This window comes from Sardina pilchardus, chromosome 21, assembly GCF_963854185.1.
Source record: "Sardina pilchardus chromosome 21, fSarPil1.1, whole genome shotgun sequence".
NCBI classification, from domain to species: Eukaryota; Metazoa; Chordata; class Actinopteri; order Clupeiformes; family Clupeidae; genus Sardina; species Sardina pilchardus.
The window spans coordinates 22,757,153-22,776,232 of NC_085014.1; the positions used below are offsets into that span (position 1 = coordinate 22,757,153).

Here is a 19,080-nt window from a genome sequence, read left to right on the forward strand (position 1 = left end):
AGGGCAAGAGTAAATTGGGTATTTGCCTAATACCTTTGGGTCTGTGTCACTAAGGGAAAACTGTTTCCCATATACCATATATTTTCTGAAAGCATAACCTCAGGGTGAGATCTAACATCTGCCCATGCATAATACATTGGGCATCAATCATAGGCCTTTTTTGTCATACCTGTATATTGAGGGTTATAGTAAGTTTCAGCTATGAGTCCCAAATGTCCATCATGCATTTTTTGTTATACACACACATACAGTACCCTCCAGAATTATTGGCACCCTTGGTAAAAGTTGACTAAAAATAGGTCTAAAAAATAATCTTTAGGTGATTTATTGTACTCCCACAATGAAAACAATGAGGAAAAATACACCCTGCAAAGGAAGCAAATTTATTCTGAGAAAAAGGAAAATCTCAAAGAAATAAATGTTTTTAATAAAAACACGTCACTCACAATTATTGGCACCCCTACTTGTAATACCTTCTTAAACCTCCCTTTGTCAATAAAACAGCATGTAATATTCTTCTCTGACACCCCACAAAGATTGAGAATACAAAGTAAGGGGTTTTAGACCATTCATCTTTACAAAACCTCCCCAGATCGTCCAGATTGCTAGGTCCACACTTGTGCATTCTTCTCGTTGACTCATCGTTGACTGTTTTTCTATGGAGTTTAGATCAGCGGACTGCTGTGGCAATGTCTGAAGCTTGATTTTGTGTTCAGTAAACCATATTTGTTTTGATCTGTGCATTTGTTTTGGTTCATTGACCTGATGAATGATCCAATCATGACCAACTTTTAGGGCCTTGGCAGAGATTGTTTGATTTCCTTTGAAAATGTTCAGGTTTTTCTTGGTGTTCATGATGCCATGCACCTTAATTAGGTTCCCAAGGCCTTTGGGAATTAAAACAGCCCCACAATAGCACAGCCCCTCCACCATAATTCTGATTAGGCATGGGGTTCTTTTTAGTATAGTCATTCTTTTATGTATGCCAAAGACACCTTAAGTGTTTTTAGCAAAAGAGCATAATTTTATTTTCATCTGACAATAGACCATACTCCCAGACATGTCATGGTACCATTCAGTAACTCCTGCCATTTACATTGTTCATTAAATGACTCTACTGGCTTTAACCTGACATGCTGTATAAATAATCTATTAGCAGTGAGGTCACTTTTGAAGATTTTTGGGGGGGACTTGGTGACCCCAAGATGATAGCTTTGTCTGTAACTCTCAACAGTGGTTCTTATGGATTTTTTTGCCTATCATACCATCCTCCATACTGTGCGTGGGAGCAAAATAGCCATGGGTCTTTGTCCAAGCATGTTTGCCACATTTCCAGATGATTAGAACATTTTATTCATCATTTTAACTGGAAATATAGGCATTTTCAACAAAATACCTAGTTTCCATAGACATTCTCTTACTTACAAATGTCAACACAATTTCTTTTTATTTCAATTTAGTGTATTCTCTTGTCTCTCCAATGTTGAAAAATGACTAGAGGATTTAGCCTCTGAGTGACTTCATTTTCATACCATAGTGAAAAAGAACGTCATGAACTACTTCTGAAAGTTCACAGACACTCTGATTTACTTTAAAACGTTGCATTTACATAGGAAAATGCTCCTGTTAAATGTTGTACGTAATATGTTTCAGGGGTGCCAATAATTGTGAGCAAGCTGTTTTTGTTAAAAATATTTATTTCTTTATGAGATTTTCCTTTTTCTCAGAATAAATTTGCTTACCTTGCAGGGTATATTTTTCCACATTGTTTTCATTGTGGGAGTACAATACATCACCTAAAGATTATTTTTATACCTATTTTTAGTCAACTTTTACCAAGGGTGCCAATAATTCTGGAGGGTACTGTAGCTATCAGAAAATAACAACAAAGTTTGGTGCCCTCAGTTGGCACCGATTGACCCAAAATGGGTTTCTGACTCATGGAGAAGAGAAAGAGAAATGTTTACCATGTGTGCATACATTGCACACATTTAGCCAAACAATGTTTTAAATGTGTGATATAAAAACACATCTCACCTGAGCTAACTCAGTGTTGTCAAGTAGATCGTGATGGTCATTCACGAGTGAGGATTTTCTAAGTGTTTGATCAGCGAGTAGTGTTCCGTCGTTGTAACTCCTTGCAAACTTGAAATCACTGGTGCGCGACCCCGTTGTCAAGTACGCGTCATAATTATAGGTACTGCGGAGAGTTCCTACGCCGTCTGCGTCTGCGTAACTTGGGGGTAAATAAGCGCTGGGAATGGCCAAGGCGCCATCAAACAACAGCCTGGGCTTTCTCCTGTGGCAAAACCTCACTGCCAAGACGATGATGATGAAGGTCAGGAAGAAAGTGGACACGGACACAAGCGCAATGATCAAATAAGAAGTGAGTTTGGAGCTGCCCTCGCCATTTGACATGTCTTTCAGTTCAGGTAAATCCGCCAAGTTATCCGATAGAATCAAATGCACGGTGCATGTTGCAGAAAGAGCTGGTTGTCCGTTATCTTTCACAGAAACAACAAAACTTTGTTTCATAGCATCAGACTCAGAAATGTCTCTCTGCGTCCGTATCTCTCCACTGTGGACGCCAATAGTAAACAGGCCTGAATCAGAGGACTTGAGGATTTGATAAGAAAGCCACGCGTTCTGCCCAGAATCAGCATCTACTGCAATCACTTTAGACACCAGAGAGTTTGCGAGAGTAGTTTTGGGCAAAATTTCGGTTACAAGAGAGTTGCCCTCCGGAGATGGATAAAGTATCTGGGGAGAATTGTCATTTTCATCCGTTATGAAGACATTGACCGACACATTACTGCTGAGTGGAGGAGAGCCATTATCTCTTGCCATTACTTGAATTGTGAAACCTTTAAACTGTTCGTAATCAAATGGTCTCACTGCGTGAACGGTGCCCGTGTCACCATTTATGGATACGAAAGTGGACACCGGCGCACCATTGATCTCTCCAGGTAATAGAGAATATATCACCGTGCCGTTTTGTCTCCAGTCGGGATCTTTTGCACTTACAGAGCACAGTGATGACCCGGGCTTATTGTTCTCTCGGATACTGGCGTGATAAATCTTTTGGTCAAACTCAGGCGGATTGTCATTAACATCGGCCACAGACAGGTGCACTGTTTTAGAGGAGGACAATGGTGGGGTGCCTTCATCGGTAGCGGTTAAGGTGATGTTGTAATCAGACTGACGTTCACGGTCCAGTGCCACTGTAGTGACCAGTGTAAAGTAATTTTTCACAGATGGCACAAGTTTGAAAGGCGCATTTTGCTGAATGGTACAGCGAACCTTTTTGTTATTTTCAGAGTCTCTGTCCTGCACGTTCACAATGCCAATCTCGGCCCCCGGTGGAGTATTCTCAGGGATGGGATTGTTCAAAGATTTTAAAAGTATTACGGGGGCATTATCATTGACATCTAATATATCAATAATTACTTTCGCATCAGAGGATAGACCATATCCATCTTTACCTTCGACAATAATTTCGTATTTTGAATCTTTCTCAAAATCTATCGGCCCAATTACTCTGATTTCACCGGTTTGAGGGTTGAGGGAAAATGCGCTTTCCGCTTTCTTTGATAAATGACTAAATTCGTATGTTACTTCACCATTAAGCCCCTCGTCTTCATCAGAAGCGCTTACTGTTACAACGAGGGTATCAAAAGGCGAGGTTTCGGGTACACTAACTCTGTAGACTCCCTGACTAAACACCGGGGAGTTATCATTCGCATCAAGCACTGAGACTTGTATGATTATGGTGCCTGATCTCGGTGGAGTCCCGCCATCAGCGGCAGTGAGAGTGAGCGCAACCTCACGCTGCTGCTCTCGATCGAGCTCCTTATCCAAAACCAATTCAACATTCTTCCTCCCGTCTACATTAGAATTAACCGACAGAGTAAAATATTCGTTTCTCTGCAGTGAGTAGCTTTGAACTGCATTCTGTCCTATGTCTGCATCTCGTGCTTCATTGATACGAAATCGAGCTCCTTTAACCGCGGATTCTCTTATTTCTAACTTAACGGTATCCTTTGAGAAGAATGGCGAATTGTCGTTAATATCTTGAATCTGAACAGTAATGCGATGCAACTCTAATGGGTTCTCTAGCATTAATTCAAATTCAAGAACACACGAGGCTGTTTCAGAACATAGCTCTTCTCGGTCGATTCTTTCTTTGACAATCAAATCCCCAGTTCTTAGATTTATGCCGCAATATGGCTTGCTATTGTCTTCTGTATCAATACGAACCTTACGGGCTGCCAACTGATTAGCATCGAGTCGCAGGTCTTTAGCTACATTCCCAACAACAAATCCAGTCTTCATTTCTTCCGGAATAGAATAGCTCATGTCTCCGCTTGTGCTCTGCGCCATCAGTGAGCATGACAATACGAACAGCAGACGCATGGCCGACAACCCTTTGTATCCCATTGTACACAGCAAAATTATTACAATCCACTCATTTGCGGCAGAAGATGACAATCACAATACAATATATTCCAGAGTGCACTGAAATGTTTTAGGGTATACGGATACAGCGGTCAGACGCCGGTTTTTGTCTGATTACGTTGAAACGTAGACTGGTTGGAGACGTAGGCTATGTATACGTCAACTCTAGTATTAGTGAACAGCGACACTCAGAGCTTAACAAGTAAAGTACACATTTTGACTACTGAAAATACGAATTTGTTATCAGAACAAAAAAAGCTTCTCCACACTCCGCACCACTCCGGTTTCTGGAGAGGTAGGGCAACAGTGTGGAGGCTATTATCCAAGTTGAAGGGCAATTTGCAACATGAAAGGCAATTCGCAATAAATCATGGAGTTTAAAAGCACTACGAAACAAAAATAATTAATGTCACTTTCCATTTCCACACTCCATTTCCACAGAATGTATGGGGAGGACAGTGTAAAAAATTATGTACATGTTGATACAAAAATCACCAAAATCACATGTCTACTATTAGCCAAAAGCAATTAATGCGGCTTTCTGTGTAAAAGGAATTTTGAGATTTGATATCAAACATCATTAGGGCCACTATGAAGTCCTGAAACATGAAGATTGACTGAAGATCTCACAAGCCAACATCAGTGCGCGCACGCACGCACGCACGCACGCAAACACACACACACACACACACACACACACACACACACACACACACACACACACACACACACACACTTGACTTGGCAATCAGATGTCTGTAGGCTTGGCTGTTTTACGCATTTGGTCGGCCAGTGTGTACATCAGTGTGCGGCCACAATAACTCAAGTGCAGAATGCATAAATGTTAACATTTTAGAATGAACAGCATAGATGGTCTAAACATTACCTGTGCCGAATCGATGGACTCAAACAGGCTGTCATGATCAACAGACGCAGACTTTTTCAGAGTCATGTCTGCCGGCAGAGTCCCATCATTGTAGCATCTGGTGAACTTAAAGTCGCTAGTGCGAGAGCCGGTGGTCAGATACGCGTCATAATTGTAAGCGCTGCGTAAAGTTCCTGTGCCGTCGACGTCTGCGTAATTTGGAGGCAAATACGCACTGGGGATAGCCAGTGCGCCATCAAACAACATCCTGGGCTTTTTCCTATGACAAAACTTCACGGCCAGGGTAATGATGATAAACGTGATGAAAAAAGTGGTCACGGACACAAGCGCAATAATTAAATAAGTGGTGAGCTTGGAGCTGCTCTCGTCACTTGACATGTCCTTCAGTTCAGGAAGTTCAGATAAGTTATCTGAAATAAGCAAATACACCGTGCACGTTGCAGAGAGAGGAGGCTGTCCATTATCTTTCACCGACACCACAAGGGTCTGTTTCACAGCGTCAGATTCAGACACGTCTCTCTGCGTCCTGATCTCTCCGCTGTGGACACCCATGGCAAAAAGTCCCGTATCACTCGACTTGACTATCTGATATGACAGCCACGCGTTCTGCCCAGAGTCGGCATCCACAGCAATGACTTTGGAGACCAGAGAGTTCGCCTGTAAAGCCCTGGGCACCATTTCGGTCATGAGGGACTTTCCTTCGGGCGATGGATATAATATCTGCGGAGAATTGTCATTTGTATCTGTGATAAAGACATTCACGGTCGCGTTACTGCTGAGTGGAGGCGAACCGTTGTCTCTGGCTAAAACATACACTTTGAAGCTTTGCAACTTCTCATAATCAAAGGACTTGGCTGTATGAACGACTCCTGTATCTCCGTTAATGGACAACAAAGAGTTAACCGGGATTCCATTCACTTCACCGGGCAACAGAGAGTAAAACACGGTGCCGTTTTGTCGCCAGTCTGGATCGGATGCTGTCACCGTACATACAGACGAGCCCAGTTTGTTGTTCTCCGGTACCTGAGCACGATAGGACTGAAGCTTAAATACAGGTGGGTTATCGTTTACATCGCCTACGGAAAACTGTATTGTTTTGGAGGATGATAAGGGTGGAGAACCTTCGTCGGTTGCAGTTATTGTAATATTATAATCAGCGACAAGCTCACGGTCCAGTTCACTCGTTGTTACCAGAGAAAAATAATTTTTAATGGACGGCATAAGTCTGAAAGGTACATTTTCTTGAATGAAACAGCGGACCTTTCTGTTATTGCCAGAGTCTCTGTCCTGTACACTAATTATGGCAACCTCTGTATCGGGAGGTTCGTTCTCGGGAAGGGGGTTGTTGAGAGATTTCAGAAAAATAACTGGAGCATTGTCATTAACATCGACGATGTCAACAATTACTTTAGCGTCTGTAGAGAGTCCAGATCCATCTTTAGCTTCGACGAGTATTTCATATGTCGATTCGTCCTCAAAATCAATTGGACCGATTACGTTGATTTCACCTGTTTTTGTGTTCAACGAAAATACTCCACGGGCCTTGTTAGATATAAGACTGAATTCATAAAATACTTCACCATTGGGTCCGTCATCTGCATCCGTCGCATTAACTGTGGTTACTATTGTGCCTATAGGTGAGTTTTCTGGCAGACTAGCTTTGTAAATACTCTGACTAAACAAAGGGGCATTGTCGTTTGCATCAAGCACAGTGATGTGTATAGCTACGGTACCTGATTTCGGCGGATCGCCTCCGTCAAGAGCGGTAAGGATTAATGCTACCTTATCCTGCTGTTCGCGGTCAAGTTCTTTATCTAACACTAATTCCACATGTTTCCTTCCGTTTTCATTAGTATTCACAGACAGCGTGAAGTGATCATTTCTTTGTAACGTGTACGTCTGAACCGAGTTCTTTCCTATGTCTGCATCGTGTGCCTCATTCACTCGAAAGCGGGCTCCTTTGTCTGCAGATTCGCGTATTTCTAGTTTAATAACCTCCTTAGGGAAGAAAGGTGCATTATCATTGATGTCTTCGATTTGGAGTGTTACACGATGCAGTTCCAGGGGACGTTCTAATATTAACTCAAATTTCACAACACACGAGGCCGCCTTGGAGCAAAGCTCCTCCCGGTCGATTCTTTCCTTCACAATCAGGTCACCAGTTTTCAGATTCAAGTCGCAGTAACGTTTCTTATCTTCCGTATCTATTCGAGCCTTGCGAGCAGCCAACCTGCCGGCGTCAAGTCCGAGCTCTTTGGCTATATTCCCAATCACAGATCCTGGATCCATCTCCTCGGGAAAAGAGTAGCTCACATCTCCAAATGCGCTATGCGCCATGAGAACGCATAAAAAAAGAAGGCGGCGAAAGTCCGACCCTGCTTGACGCCTCATCCTTATTTCCTGATAGAAATCCCACAAAAAAAACGAAGGTAATCGTTTAGATTTCCACAACTGTAATCTAAAAAACGAGGTCTACGATTTTATAGCGCAGTAGGTTCTTCAGCACCGAGACGTGGAATTTCACGGACATGAATGGGCGGAGATGCAACACATAATAAATACACATCACATAGCTACACATGCTGGTGAACAGCGACACTGTGAGTTCTATATGAGAAAGTGCATTGCCAGTTTGTATCTCAGCACCTGGCTGGCTGATCAGTCAAAAAGTTTCAGAATTTGGCATCTCCATAAATCTATAAATGCATAGAATCCATCGGTTACAACGACAAGTATGCGCCATTTTCGGAAACTTGTAATGAAATGTAGATAGTAGCTGTAAGACTAAATATCCATATTAATAAACCCAACTGTAGGTAAAAAAAAAACACTGACGGAACAGCTACAGACTACAAAATGAATCAAAACTCCATTGAGAGAAAAATACAGTTCTGAACTGATTGTACTCGACATACATGATTTTTATGTAAGCTTACGACAATAAAAAAAATCTGTTACACTTTACTAGAAGGTAACTACAAAAGAGCGACATTGCACTATCAATTAACTTATCATAAAGATTATAAACAAGTCATAACAAGTCACGTTTATGACATTACTGTCATTAGTTTTTAGTCATGAGTCATGTCAGGCTAGGGTTAGAGTTTATGTGTCATGACAGTGTCATGTGCTTATGTGTCATGTCACTCTTATGTAGATACCTTCAAATAAAGTGTTCAACTCAGGCAGGATACAGTTCAACATGAAAGCATGGTATGTTTTCTGCAGGCACCAACCAGAATCACAAGCAGCATACTATTTCTGCTTTCTCTAATGCAAGATACTACTAAGTCTACTAGCTCAGACTGGGCGCAATCACAACTCCTACAACATGATAAGAACACGGAAACATGTCAATGTCAACCGCACAACCCGGCACTTGTTTGAGAACTGAACAAATTGAATGACTGAAAATTACCTGTAGTGGATCGGTGGTGTCAAGCAAGCCATCACATCTGTTTAATGTAGATGTGTTGAATGTGAGGTCAGCTGGCAGTGTCCCATCATTGTAAGATCTGGCAAATTTAAAGTCACTGGTGCGCGATCCCGTGGTGAGGTACGCGTCATAATTATAAACACTGCGCAGAGTTCCCGTGCCATCCACGTCTGCGTAATTTGGAGGCAAATACGCGCTGGGGATAGCCAGGGCGCCATCAAACAACATTCTGGGCTTTCTCTTCTGGCAAAACCTCACAGCTAGGATAATGATTATGAAGGTGAGGAAGAATGTAGATATTGACACTAGCGCAATGATCAAATAAGTGGTGAGCTTGGAACTGCCGTCGGCGGAGGCCATGTCTTTAAGTTCAGGAACTTCGGCCAGATTGTCTGATATAAGTAAGTTTACGGTGCAGGTGGCAGACATAGGGGGCTGTCCATTGTCTCTCACAGACACAACAAGAGTCTGTTTCATGGCGTCAGATTCAGAAATGTCTCTCTGCGTCCTGATCTCTCCGCTATGGACACCGATGGTAAAAAGTCCCGAATCAGTCGACTTCACAATGTGATATGACAGCCAGGCGTTTTGCCCTGAGTCAGCGTCCACAGCTATCACCTTAGAAACTAAAGAGTTTGCCTGTACAGTTGTGGGCACCATCTCTGTCATGAACGTATTTCCGTCGGGTGTGGGGTACAATATCTGCGGAAGATTGTCGTTCATATCTGACAACAGGACTCGTACAGTCACGTTGCTGCTAAGTGGCGGAGAGCCGTTGTCTCTTGCCATCACCTGAACTTTAAAACTTTTGAATTTCTCGAAATCAAATGATCTGACGGTATGGATTATTCCTGTGTCTCCATTTACAGACACTAAATCAGAAGCTGGAATGCCATGTATGTCGCCGGGCAACAGAGAGTAGATCACAGTGCCATTTTGTCTCCAGTCGGGATCTCTGGCAGTTACTGAACAAATTGAGGAACCTGGGTTGTTGTTTTCATTTACATATGTGCTGTATGACTCCTGTTCAAACACTGGGGGGTTGTCATTAACGTCGGCAACAGAAAACTGCACAACTTTAGAGGAGGACAGTGACGGTGAACCTTGGTCAGTTGCAGTTATAGTAATGTTGTAATCAGATAGCACTTCCCTGTCAAGTTCTGCTGTGGTGACCAGCGAATAATAATTAGTGATGGATGGCAGGAGTTGGAAAGGGACATTATGCTGGATGAGACAGCGTACCTGCCCGTTCTTCTCAGAGTCTACATCCTGCACGTTGATTATGCCAACCTCAGTGCCAGCAGGCGCATTTTCGGGAATTGGGTTGTTCAACGACTTAATAAATATAACAGGAGAGTTGTCATTAATGTCTATTATATCTATGACAACTTTGGTGTCCGAAGACAGGCCAAATGCGTCCTTGGCCTCCACGAGAATTTCAAATTTGGTGTCTTCTTCAAAGTCAATTGGTCCAATAACTCTGATCTCACCAGTCGCTGTGTTTAAAGAAAAAGCGCTTCTAGCTTTACTCGACACTCGACTAAATTCATATGTAACCTCGCCATTGGGCCCCGCGTCTACATCAGTCGCGGTTACAGTGAGCACTACTGTATCCACGGGGGAGTTTTCGGATAGACTTGCTTCATATACATCCTGACTGAACAGTGGAGCATTATCATTGGCGTCAAGAACTGTGACGTGTACGGTTATGGTGCCCGACCTCGGCGGACTTCCACCATCCAAGGCAGTAAGAATCACCGTTACTTCCTCCTGTTGTTCACGATCTAGTTCCTTATTTAAAACCAATTCAATATTCTTTCTTCCGCTTGCAGTTGGATTTACAGACAGAGTGAAATAGTCATTTCTCTGTAATGCATAGCTTTGAACACCATTCTGCCCTATGTCTGCATCGTGCGCTTCAGTAACACGAAAGCGAGCTCCTTTGTCTGCAGACTCGCCTATTTCAAATCTGACCTTATTCTTTGGGAAAATAGGCGAGTTATCATTAATATCCTGAATTTGAAGTGTAAAACGATGCAGCTCCATAGGACGTTCTAACACTAATTCAAATTTAAGCATGCACGAAGCCTTTTCTGAACATAGCTCCTCTCGGTCAATTCGTTCGTCCACCGTCAACTCCCCAGTTCTCAGGTTTATGTCACAATAACGCTTGTTGTTACCTGAAGCATCAATCCGAGCTTTACGAGTAAAGAGCGTATTCCCATCCAGTCCGAAATCTTTGGCTACATTTCCAAGTACAGACCCGTGCTTCATTTCTTCCGGAACAGTATAGCTCACGTCTCCATTTGTGCTGTGCGCCATGCACACTACAAGAGCGACAAAGATCCATGAAGAAGCCCAGAATCCTATGTGTTCCATAATGTGCTTACTCGCCTAACGAATCCTTCTTCGTACTGTACATTCAGTCAAATAAATATTCCAAAAAGAGCTTTCTGACAATAGCCACAACGCAGAAAAGAAGTGTGTTTAACTGCGACGATAGCCTCTGTTAGCCTCTGAATAATGGGTGGGTGAATAAATACAGCTGATATGTCTCAGCTCCTGGCCTGGTGGACAGCGACACCAGGAGTCTGAAATCTAGACTGAGCTAGATTTAAAAAAAAAAAAAAAAAATTAAAATAAAAAGTTATGTGCAGCCATAGCACGAAATTAAGGTTGCGCATTTCTGATATACAAAATGAAACAAATACAACAACAGAATAGATTAATGTCACCCAATACCCATTGTGTATTGAAAACCATAGTCAATTTGGAGATTAAGATGTTCCTAAGAAAATCATAAAAGTTCAGAATAACATAATGAAGTGTCATAAATACACAAGGAAGCAAAAGCATAATGCGCGATGCGCAATGAAGGCCTAAAGTATTGTCAAAGCATTGTCAAAGAATCGCCATCAGAAACTTCCATAAAACAGGCATTTCTCACACATCACCACATAAAAACAATTACAGTACAAGCACGAGTCATTTTACGCATGCGTATTCATCAATCAGAGGCAACTCTATGCATTGGATTGTGTCATGACATGTGCGGGCAACGAGTTGCGCATATCTGCATGCAGGGAGGGAACAAATTAATTACCTGGACTGTGTCGATAGCACCGAGTAAATCGTCAGATGCAGATTTCTTAAGAGTCATATCAATGGGCATAGTTCCTTCTGTGTATGATTCGACAAACTTAAAGTCACTGGTACGCGACCCCGTGGTTAGATACGCGTCGTAGTTGTATGCGCTGCGAATTGTTCCAGTTCCATCCACGTCTGCGTAATTGGGAGGGAGATACGCACTGGGGATAGCCACAGCGCCATCAAACAGTAGCCTGGGTCTTTTTCTGCGACAAAACTTCACAGCCAAAGTGATGATAATAAAGGTGAGGAAGAATGTAGACACGGACACTAGGGCAATTATCAAATAAGTTGTAAGTTTGGAGCCGTCGTCGTAAGACATTGCTTTCAGTTCTGGGACTTCAATCAAGTTGTCCGAAATGAGTAAATGTACAGTACAAGACGCTGAGAGAGCGGGCTGTCCATTATCTTTCACGGAGACGATAATACTCTGCTTCATTTGATCTGATACAGACACGTCTCTCTGCGTCCGGATCTCTCCACTTTGCGCACCAATAACAAAAAGTCCAGGATCAGAAGCTTTTATGATATGATAGGAGAGCCACGAGTTCTGCCCTGAGTCTGCATCCACTGCGATGACTTTGGACACGATGGAGTTCGCCTGCGCAGCTTTGGGCACCATCTCGGTCATGAGTGATTTGCCGTCCGGAGTTGGATATAATATCTGTGGAGAGTTATCGTTCTCGTCCTTCACATGGACACGCACGGTCACGTTACTACCGAGTGGAGGAGAGCCGTTGTCTCGGGCGAGCACATGGACACTGAACGACTTAACCTGCTCGTAATCAAATGACCTGACGGCATGAATAACCCCAGTGTCTCCATTAATTGATACAAAGGAGGACAAAGGCACGCCATTGATCTGACCAGGTAAGAGTGAATACGCCACTGTGCCGTTTTGTCTCCAATCCGGATCTCTTGCGACTACCGTACAAACTGAGGTGCCTGGTTTGTTATTCTCGGTCACTAAAGCGCTATATAATGGCTGATCAAACACGGGTGCATTATCATTCACGTCTGCAACGAATATCTGGATGCTGGAGGATGTAGACTGTGGGGGAGAGCCACCGTCTGTAGCCATTATAGTTATGTTGTAATTAGACACTATTTCCCGGTCTAGCTCGCCTGTAGTGACCAACGAAAAATAGTTTTGAATTGATGGGACGAGTTTAAATGGCATATTGTTAAGGATGGAGCAGCGGACTTGACTGCGCGCTGCGGAGTCTCTGTCCTGCACATTAATAATGCCCACCTCTGTTCCTGGTGCTACATTTTCAGCAATAGGGCTGTGCAGTGACTTCACAAATATCATAGGTGCGTTATCATTAACATCAGTGATTTCTATTATTACTTTAGCATAAGATGACAAGCCTGACCCGTCTTTAGCTTGTACACGAAGTTCATATGAATTTTCATCTTCGTAATCAACCGGGCCTGTCACTGATATATCTCCTGTTTTAGCATCAAGGGAGAATACATTCAAAATATCGTCTGACAAATGACCAAACTCATACGTCACTTCTCCATTGGCTCCCTCGTCTGCATCAGTGGCGCTCACAGTAACCACTACGGAATTTAAAGGGGTGTTTTCAGGCAGAGTGACTGTATAATGGTCTTGACTGAACACAGGGGCATTGTCATTAGCGTCTAGCACTGAAACATGTATAGCTACGGTACCTGACTTCGGTGGAATCCCACCGTCAGTGGCTGTAAGAATTAATACAACCTTGTCCCGCTGCTCGCGGTCCAGCTCTTTGTCTAACACCAGCTCGCTATATTTATCTCCGTCTGTACTAGAGTGCACTTTCAACACAAAATGATCATTCTTCTGCAGCGAGTAGATCTTCACGGAGTTCTCTCCTATATCCGCGTCACCTGCTGGGTCCAGTAAAAAAATTGCACCTCTAACAGCCGACTCTTGTATTTCGAAATTAATCACGTCCTTTTTAAATATGGGGGAATTATCATTAATATCTTGAATGTGAAGATTAATCCGATGCAACTCCAGTGGATTCTCCAAAACTAGCTCTTGCTTTATAACACACGAAGCCTTCTTTCCACATACTCCATCTCTGTCGATCCTTTCGGCCACAGTCAATTCCCCGGTTATCCGACTTACATCGCAATAGCGTTTGCGATTACCTTCTGTATCAACGCGAGGGTTACGAGCTGATAACTTGCTGATGTCCAGTCCTATATCTTTGGCTATGTTTCCGATCACATATCCACGTTTCGTCTCCTCCGGAAAAGAATAACTCACATCACTGGCGACGGATTGCGACATCGAAACCAAGAGAAAAAGACCGAGCATCGCGCCATTCCCAGGAATTACTCGGCTGTCCATTTCAAAAGCCGCTATAAGCTTCCCAGCTATGATCCCACAAAATAAAATACTGGAAAATACGCTGGTGTAGCAGAACAAATAAACTATCAATGCCGCCGTATGACAATGCGTCTGAAAGTAATTTTGTGCACGTCTATGGCCGATGTGGGTGGAGAAGTGCTATAACATTTGCCTTTGCTAGTGCACAGCGCCGCTTCGAGGATCCGAACAAAACTGCTTAAAAACACTATTTTCAGCAAAGTTCGTAAACATTAGTTAGGGTTTTACATTTGTGAAACATGCTGTGATTACAGCAGACACAATTTAAAAAAAAAACCTGTTGTTTTTCTAACCAAACCAGCAACAATGAAACACCTGAACGTCTGAGTCACCTTCAGTTTAAAAAAGTTTAAAAAGTCCTCCGGTTTGCACAGACATACTCACATGTGATATGACCTGAGAAAATGACAAAACTGACCTCTTAATAAAAATTGCGTTTTTACAGAATGTAGGCTAAATATGGTTTTCGACAACAAGTAGGCAACTACTCTCCACCCCTTACAAAATATGCTACCAGAGCAAAACATAACTTATTTAGCAACAGATTTAAAGAATGATGTAGGAGGTATTCTCTGCCAAGTGACATCATATTGTATATTTTATCTGGTATTTCCAGGCCTCCTGGCCTGAACTGCTTGTGGAATACATAAACCTTGTCCTTGACTACTTGATAATACACAGCAGTGTTACTGAGTGTTGGCCTTTGTGTGTCTTATCTGGGATATCTGTATTTTGTATATTTTCACAGGTGTGGCTGCTATAACAGTTGTCTATCTATATATCTATCCCCATAAACTCAACCTCACAGACAAGAAAAGGGTAGGCTAATAACTATATATGACATCGAAGAACATACACACAAATCAGTGAGGAGTCTTCGAAATCTAATGAAGTACAACATATACTACTACATACTACACATAACTAAATAATTTCATGTCAGCATGAAATAATACCGGTGAAAACTGAATCGTATTAGGAGACACAACGAGCTGATCTACACAACACCACCACCTCCAACAACAACAACAACAACAACAACAACAACAACAACGGTGCAGAATCCATCCTTAAAACAATAAGATTATTTGGGGAAATGTTTCGTACATATTTGAAATAATACCAAAGGCACTATACCTGCGCAGGCATCTCGGGGTCGTGGAAGAGCTCACTGTGATCAACAGATGTGGGCGATTTTTTCGATGTCAAAGTGGAGGTAGGAATTGTCATTGTTCCGTCATTGTAGGTCGTAACAAACTTAAAGTCACTTGTGTGCGAGCCCGTAGTCATGTATGTGTCATAATTGTAACCACTGCGTAAAGTTCCGTTGACATCCACGTCTGCGTAATTTGGAGGGAAATACGCACCGGGTATAGCGACTGCTCCATCAAACAGCAGTGTTGGTTTTCCTCGACGGCAAAATCGTACCGCCACAGTGATGATGACGAAAGTGAGGAAAAAGGTGGAGACGGAAACAAGTGCGATAATCAAGTAATATGTAAGTTTGGAATCGCTTTCAGCATATCTGTCGTTTATCTCAGGGATCTCAGCCAAATTGTCTGAGATTATTACATTTAGGGCACAAGTTGCAGAGAGAGTGGGCTGTCCGTTATCCCTCACTGAGACAATCAGATTCTGTTTCATGTTATCCTTTTCGGAAATGTCTCTCTGCATTCTGATTTCTCCACTGTGGACACCGATAGCGAAAAGTCCTGGATCAGAAGATTTAATGATCTCATACGAGAGCCATGCGTTTTGTCCCGAGTCTGCGTCCACTGCAATGATTTTGGATACCAAAGACCCCGCGAGCACTGTTTTTGGCACCAATTCAGTCATTAAAGCACTCCCCTGCGTAGTCGGATACAATATCTGCGGAGGATTGTCGTTTTCATCTGTAATGAAAACACTGACAGTAACGTTGCTACTGAGCGGCGGGGAGCCGTTGTCTCTTGCTATGACACAAACTTGGAAACTTCTGTAATGTTCATAATCGAATGCTCTGGCAGCATGAATAACCCCCGTGTCTGCATTGATGGATAAAAGCTTAGACACAGGGACACCATTCACTTCCCCTGTTGATAACGAATACATAACAGTACCATTCTGTCTCCAGTCCGGGTCACTGGCCTTTACTGTGCATACCGAAGAGTCAGGCTTGTTATTTTCTACTACATGTGCAGTATATGAAAGCTTATCAAAGACAGGTGCGTTGTCGTTCACATCGGCAACATACAGGTGTACAGCTTTTGAAGAAGATAAGGGAGGTGACCCCGCATCATTTGCAATTATAGTGAAATTATATTCAGAGACTAGTTCACGGTCTAACGCACCTGCAGTGACCAGCGAATAGTAGTTTTTGATAGACGGAACGAGTTTAAAGGGAACATTTTCCTGGATGCTGCAACGCACCTGTCTGTTCTTATCAGAGTCTCTGTCCTGCACATTCACAATTCCCACCTCCGTATCAGGAGGCACATCCTCAGGGATGTGATTATTCAGAGACTGCAAAACGATAGTCGGTGCGTTATCATTGGGGGCCAAGCAGCGAAGCTGCGAGGACCCCATTGTGTTTGTTAGTTTTCTTACTATTATTATTATTATTCATCTGTGCATTGAAACCAATGGCAGCCCATAGAACCGACTACGGGAAAGTTGTGAAATTTGGCACACTGATTAGGGACAGTCCAATCATTCATGTCACCAAATTTCATGTCGGCACCTCAAATTCTCTAGCGCCACCAACAGGTCAAAGTTGGACGTGCGTTCATGCATGTAACTTTTGAACCCTTGGGCCAATTTTTAAAAATCAGGTATCGTTAGATTCCTTGGACCTGCCCGAGTTCAACGCACCCTATGACATCATTTTCCGCCATGATGGATTTCCCGCCATTTTGGATTTTGTCAAAAAAACTCAAACTGTATCAGGGGTCACAAATTTTGTCCGATCAACACCAAACTTGACACAGAGCATTCTCAAACCATGTTCTATACAGCTCGTGCTTTTTGTCTTCGGAACTTTTACCGTTGGCCCATAACAGCCAATCGAAATCCGTGGCGAAGCCGCCAAACAGGAAGTGAGGTCATATTTCAGCAACCCTTGCACGCATCAAAACCAAACTTAGTACATGGACTCAGGACCCCATCAGGAGGAGGCTCAAGAAATTTGGTGACCTTTGACCTCTAGGGGGCGCTGCAATTAAAAAAAAGGCATTTTGGCCTGTAGCTGTTGATGTGTTTGGAATTAAAACTTGTTACTGGTGCCTGGTTATACTGTTGGAGGTCCTTAGGCTGACCCAGCTTAATTTGTGACATCATCATATTTGATTCGGCCGCCATATTGGATTTAATCAGAATCCCTTAAACATTTCCACAGGTCACAAAATGTATCCAATCTGCATGAAACGTCACACAGATGATCTTCAGTCCGAGTCTAACATATCCCTTGCTTTTCGTAACGATATCTTAAACCGTTCGCCCGCAACAGCCAACCGAAATTGGGGGCGAAGCCGCCGAACAGGAAGTGGGCTCGCATCTCGGGCAATCTTGGGTTGTTTGACATCAAAATTCTTGTGACTGCTTAAAACTACATACCTGACGTAACAGCATTGAGTTACCGTGGCAACTCTGGCCTTTTTGTCCTGCCTGCTTGGCCCCCACATTGCTGCTTGCAGCTATATTTTAAATCTGTTATTTCTATCACAACTCGTGCATCTGTGGAGAGTCCAAATCCATCTTTTCCCTCAATCCGCATTTCGTATTTCTTTTCGTCTTCAAAATCGACGGTGCCGATAACTCTGATTTCTCCTGTGACTGAGTCCAGCGAAAATATATTTTTCGCTTTACTTGAAATACGACTGAATTCATAAGATACTTCCCCGTTAGGTCCCTCGTCTGCATCTGTCGCACTAACTTTCACCACAACAGAATACAGGGGAGCATTTTCAGGTAGGCTTGCTTTATAAACCTCTTGGCTGAAAACTGGCGCATTATCATTCGCATCCAACACAGTTACATGTATGGCTACAGTGCCTGATCGTGGCGGTGTCCCACCATCAAAGGCAGAGAGGACTAATGTAACATCCTGTTGTTGCTCTCGGTCAAGTTCCTTGTCTAACACTAATTCAATGTTTTTACCTCCGTCTTTGTTTGAATTAGCAGACAACACAAAATGATTATTCCTTTCCAACGTGTAGCCAGTCACTGCATTCTGTCCAACGTCTACATCGTGTGCCTCGTTTACACGAAATCTTGCGCCTTTATCAGCACTTTCACGTATTTCAAGCTTAATAGAATCCTTTGGAAATATGGGCGAATTATCGTTGATATCTTGAATCTGAAATGTCATACGATGCAACTCTAATGGTGTTTCAAGCATTAACTCCAATCTAAGCAGACACGTCAGTTGTTCAAGACAAAGCTCCTCTCTATCGACTCTATCGGCTATCATCAACTCCCCGGTCCTCAGATTTAAATTAAAATATTGTTTACGATCCTCCTCGGAGACTAATCGAGCCTTACGAGCGGACAGTGTGGTCACATCCAGTCCGATGTCCTTGGCTATGTTTCCAACGACAGATCCGCGTTTCATCTCCTCCGGAAAGGAATAGCTCAGCTCTGCATGCACGAAGGTAGCCGTGAGAGCGAAGATAATCAGCGCCAAAAATCCACGCAACGATGGTCCTCTATGCTCCATTATTGTATACATGCTAATTATATGACTCAAACACATAAAACGTATTGCGAGTACAGTCTGGTTACACAAAACGCCAACCG

The 19,080-nt window shown here is 42.9% G+C and overlaps 2 protein-coding genes across 2 annotated transcripts; both read right to left on the reverse strand.

The window, feature by feature from the left end:
• Nucleotides 1-4,832: 4,832 nt before the first annotated feature.
• On the reverse strand, nucleotides 4,833-7,732 carry LOC134068589 (protocadherin beta-15-like). The gene is made up of 2 exons (XM_062524272.1): nucleotides 5,342-7,732; nucleotides 4,833-4,841 (listed from the first exon to the last, which is right to left on the reverse strand). The coding sequence occupies exons 1-2, from the start codon at nucleotides 7,730-7,732 to the stop codon at nucleotides 4,833-4,835; spliced, it is 2,400 nt and encodes a 799-aa protein (XP_062380256.1).
• A 3,600-nt stretch (nucleotides 7,733-11,332) lies between these two features.
• LOC134068590 (protocadherin gamma-A11-like) lies at nucleotides 11,333-19,000 on the reverse strand. Its single transcript, XM_062524273.1, has 6 exons — nucleotides 18,011-19,000; nucleotides 16,638-16,809; nucleotides 13,602-13,799; nucleotides 12,417-12,665; nucleotides 11,881-12,059; nucleotides 11,333-11,344 (listed from the first exon to the last, which is right to left on the reverse strand). The coding sequence occupies exons 1-6, from the start codon at nucleotides 18,998-19,000 to the stop codon at nucleotides 11,333-11,335; spliced, it is 1,800 nt and encodes a 599-aa protein (XP_062380257.1).
• Between the last annotated feature and the right edge of the window lie 80 nt (nucleotides 19,001-19,080).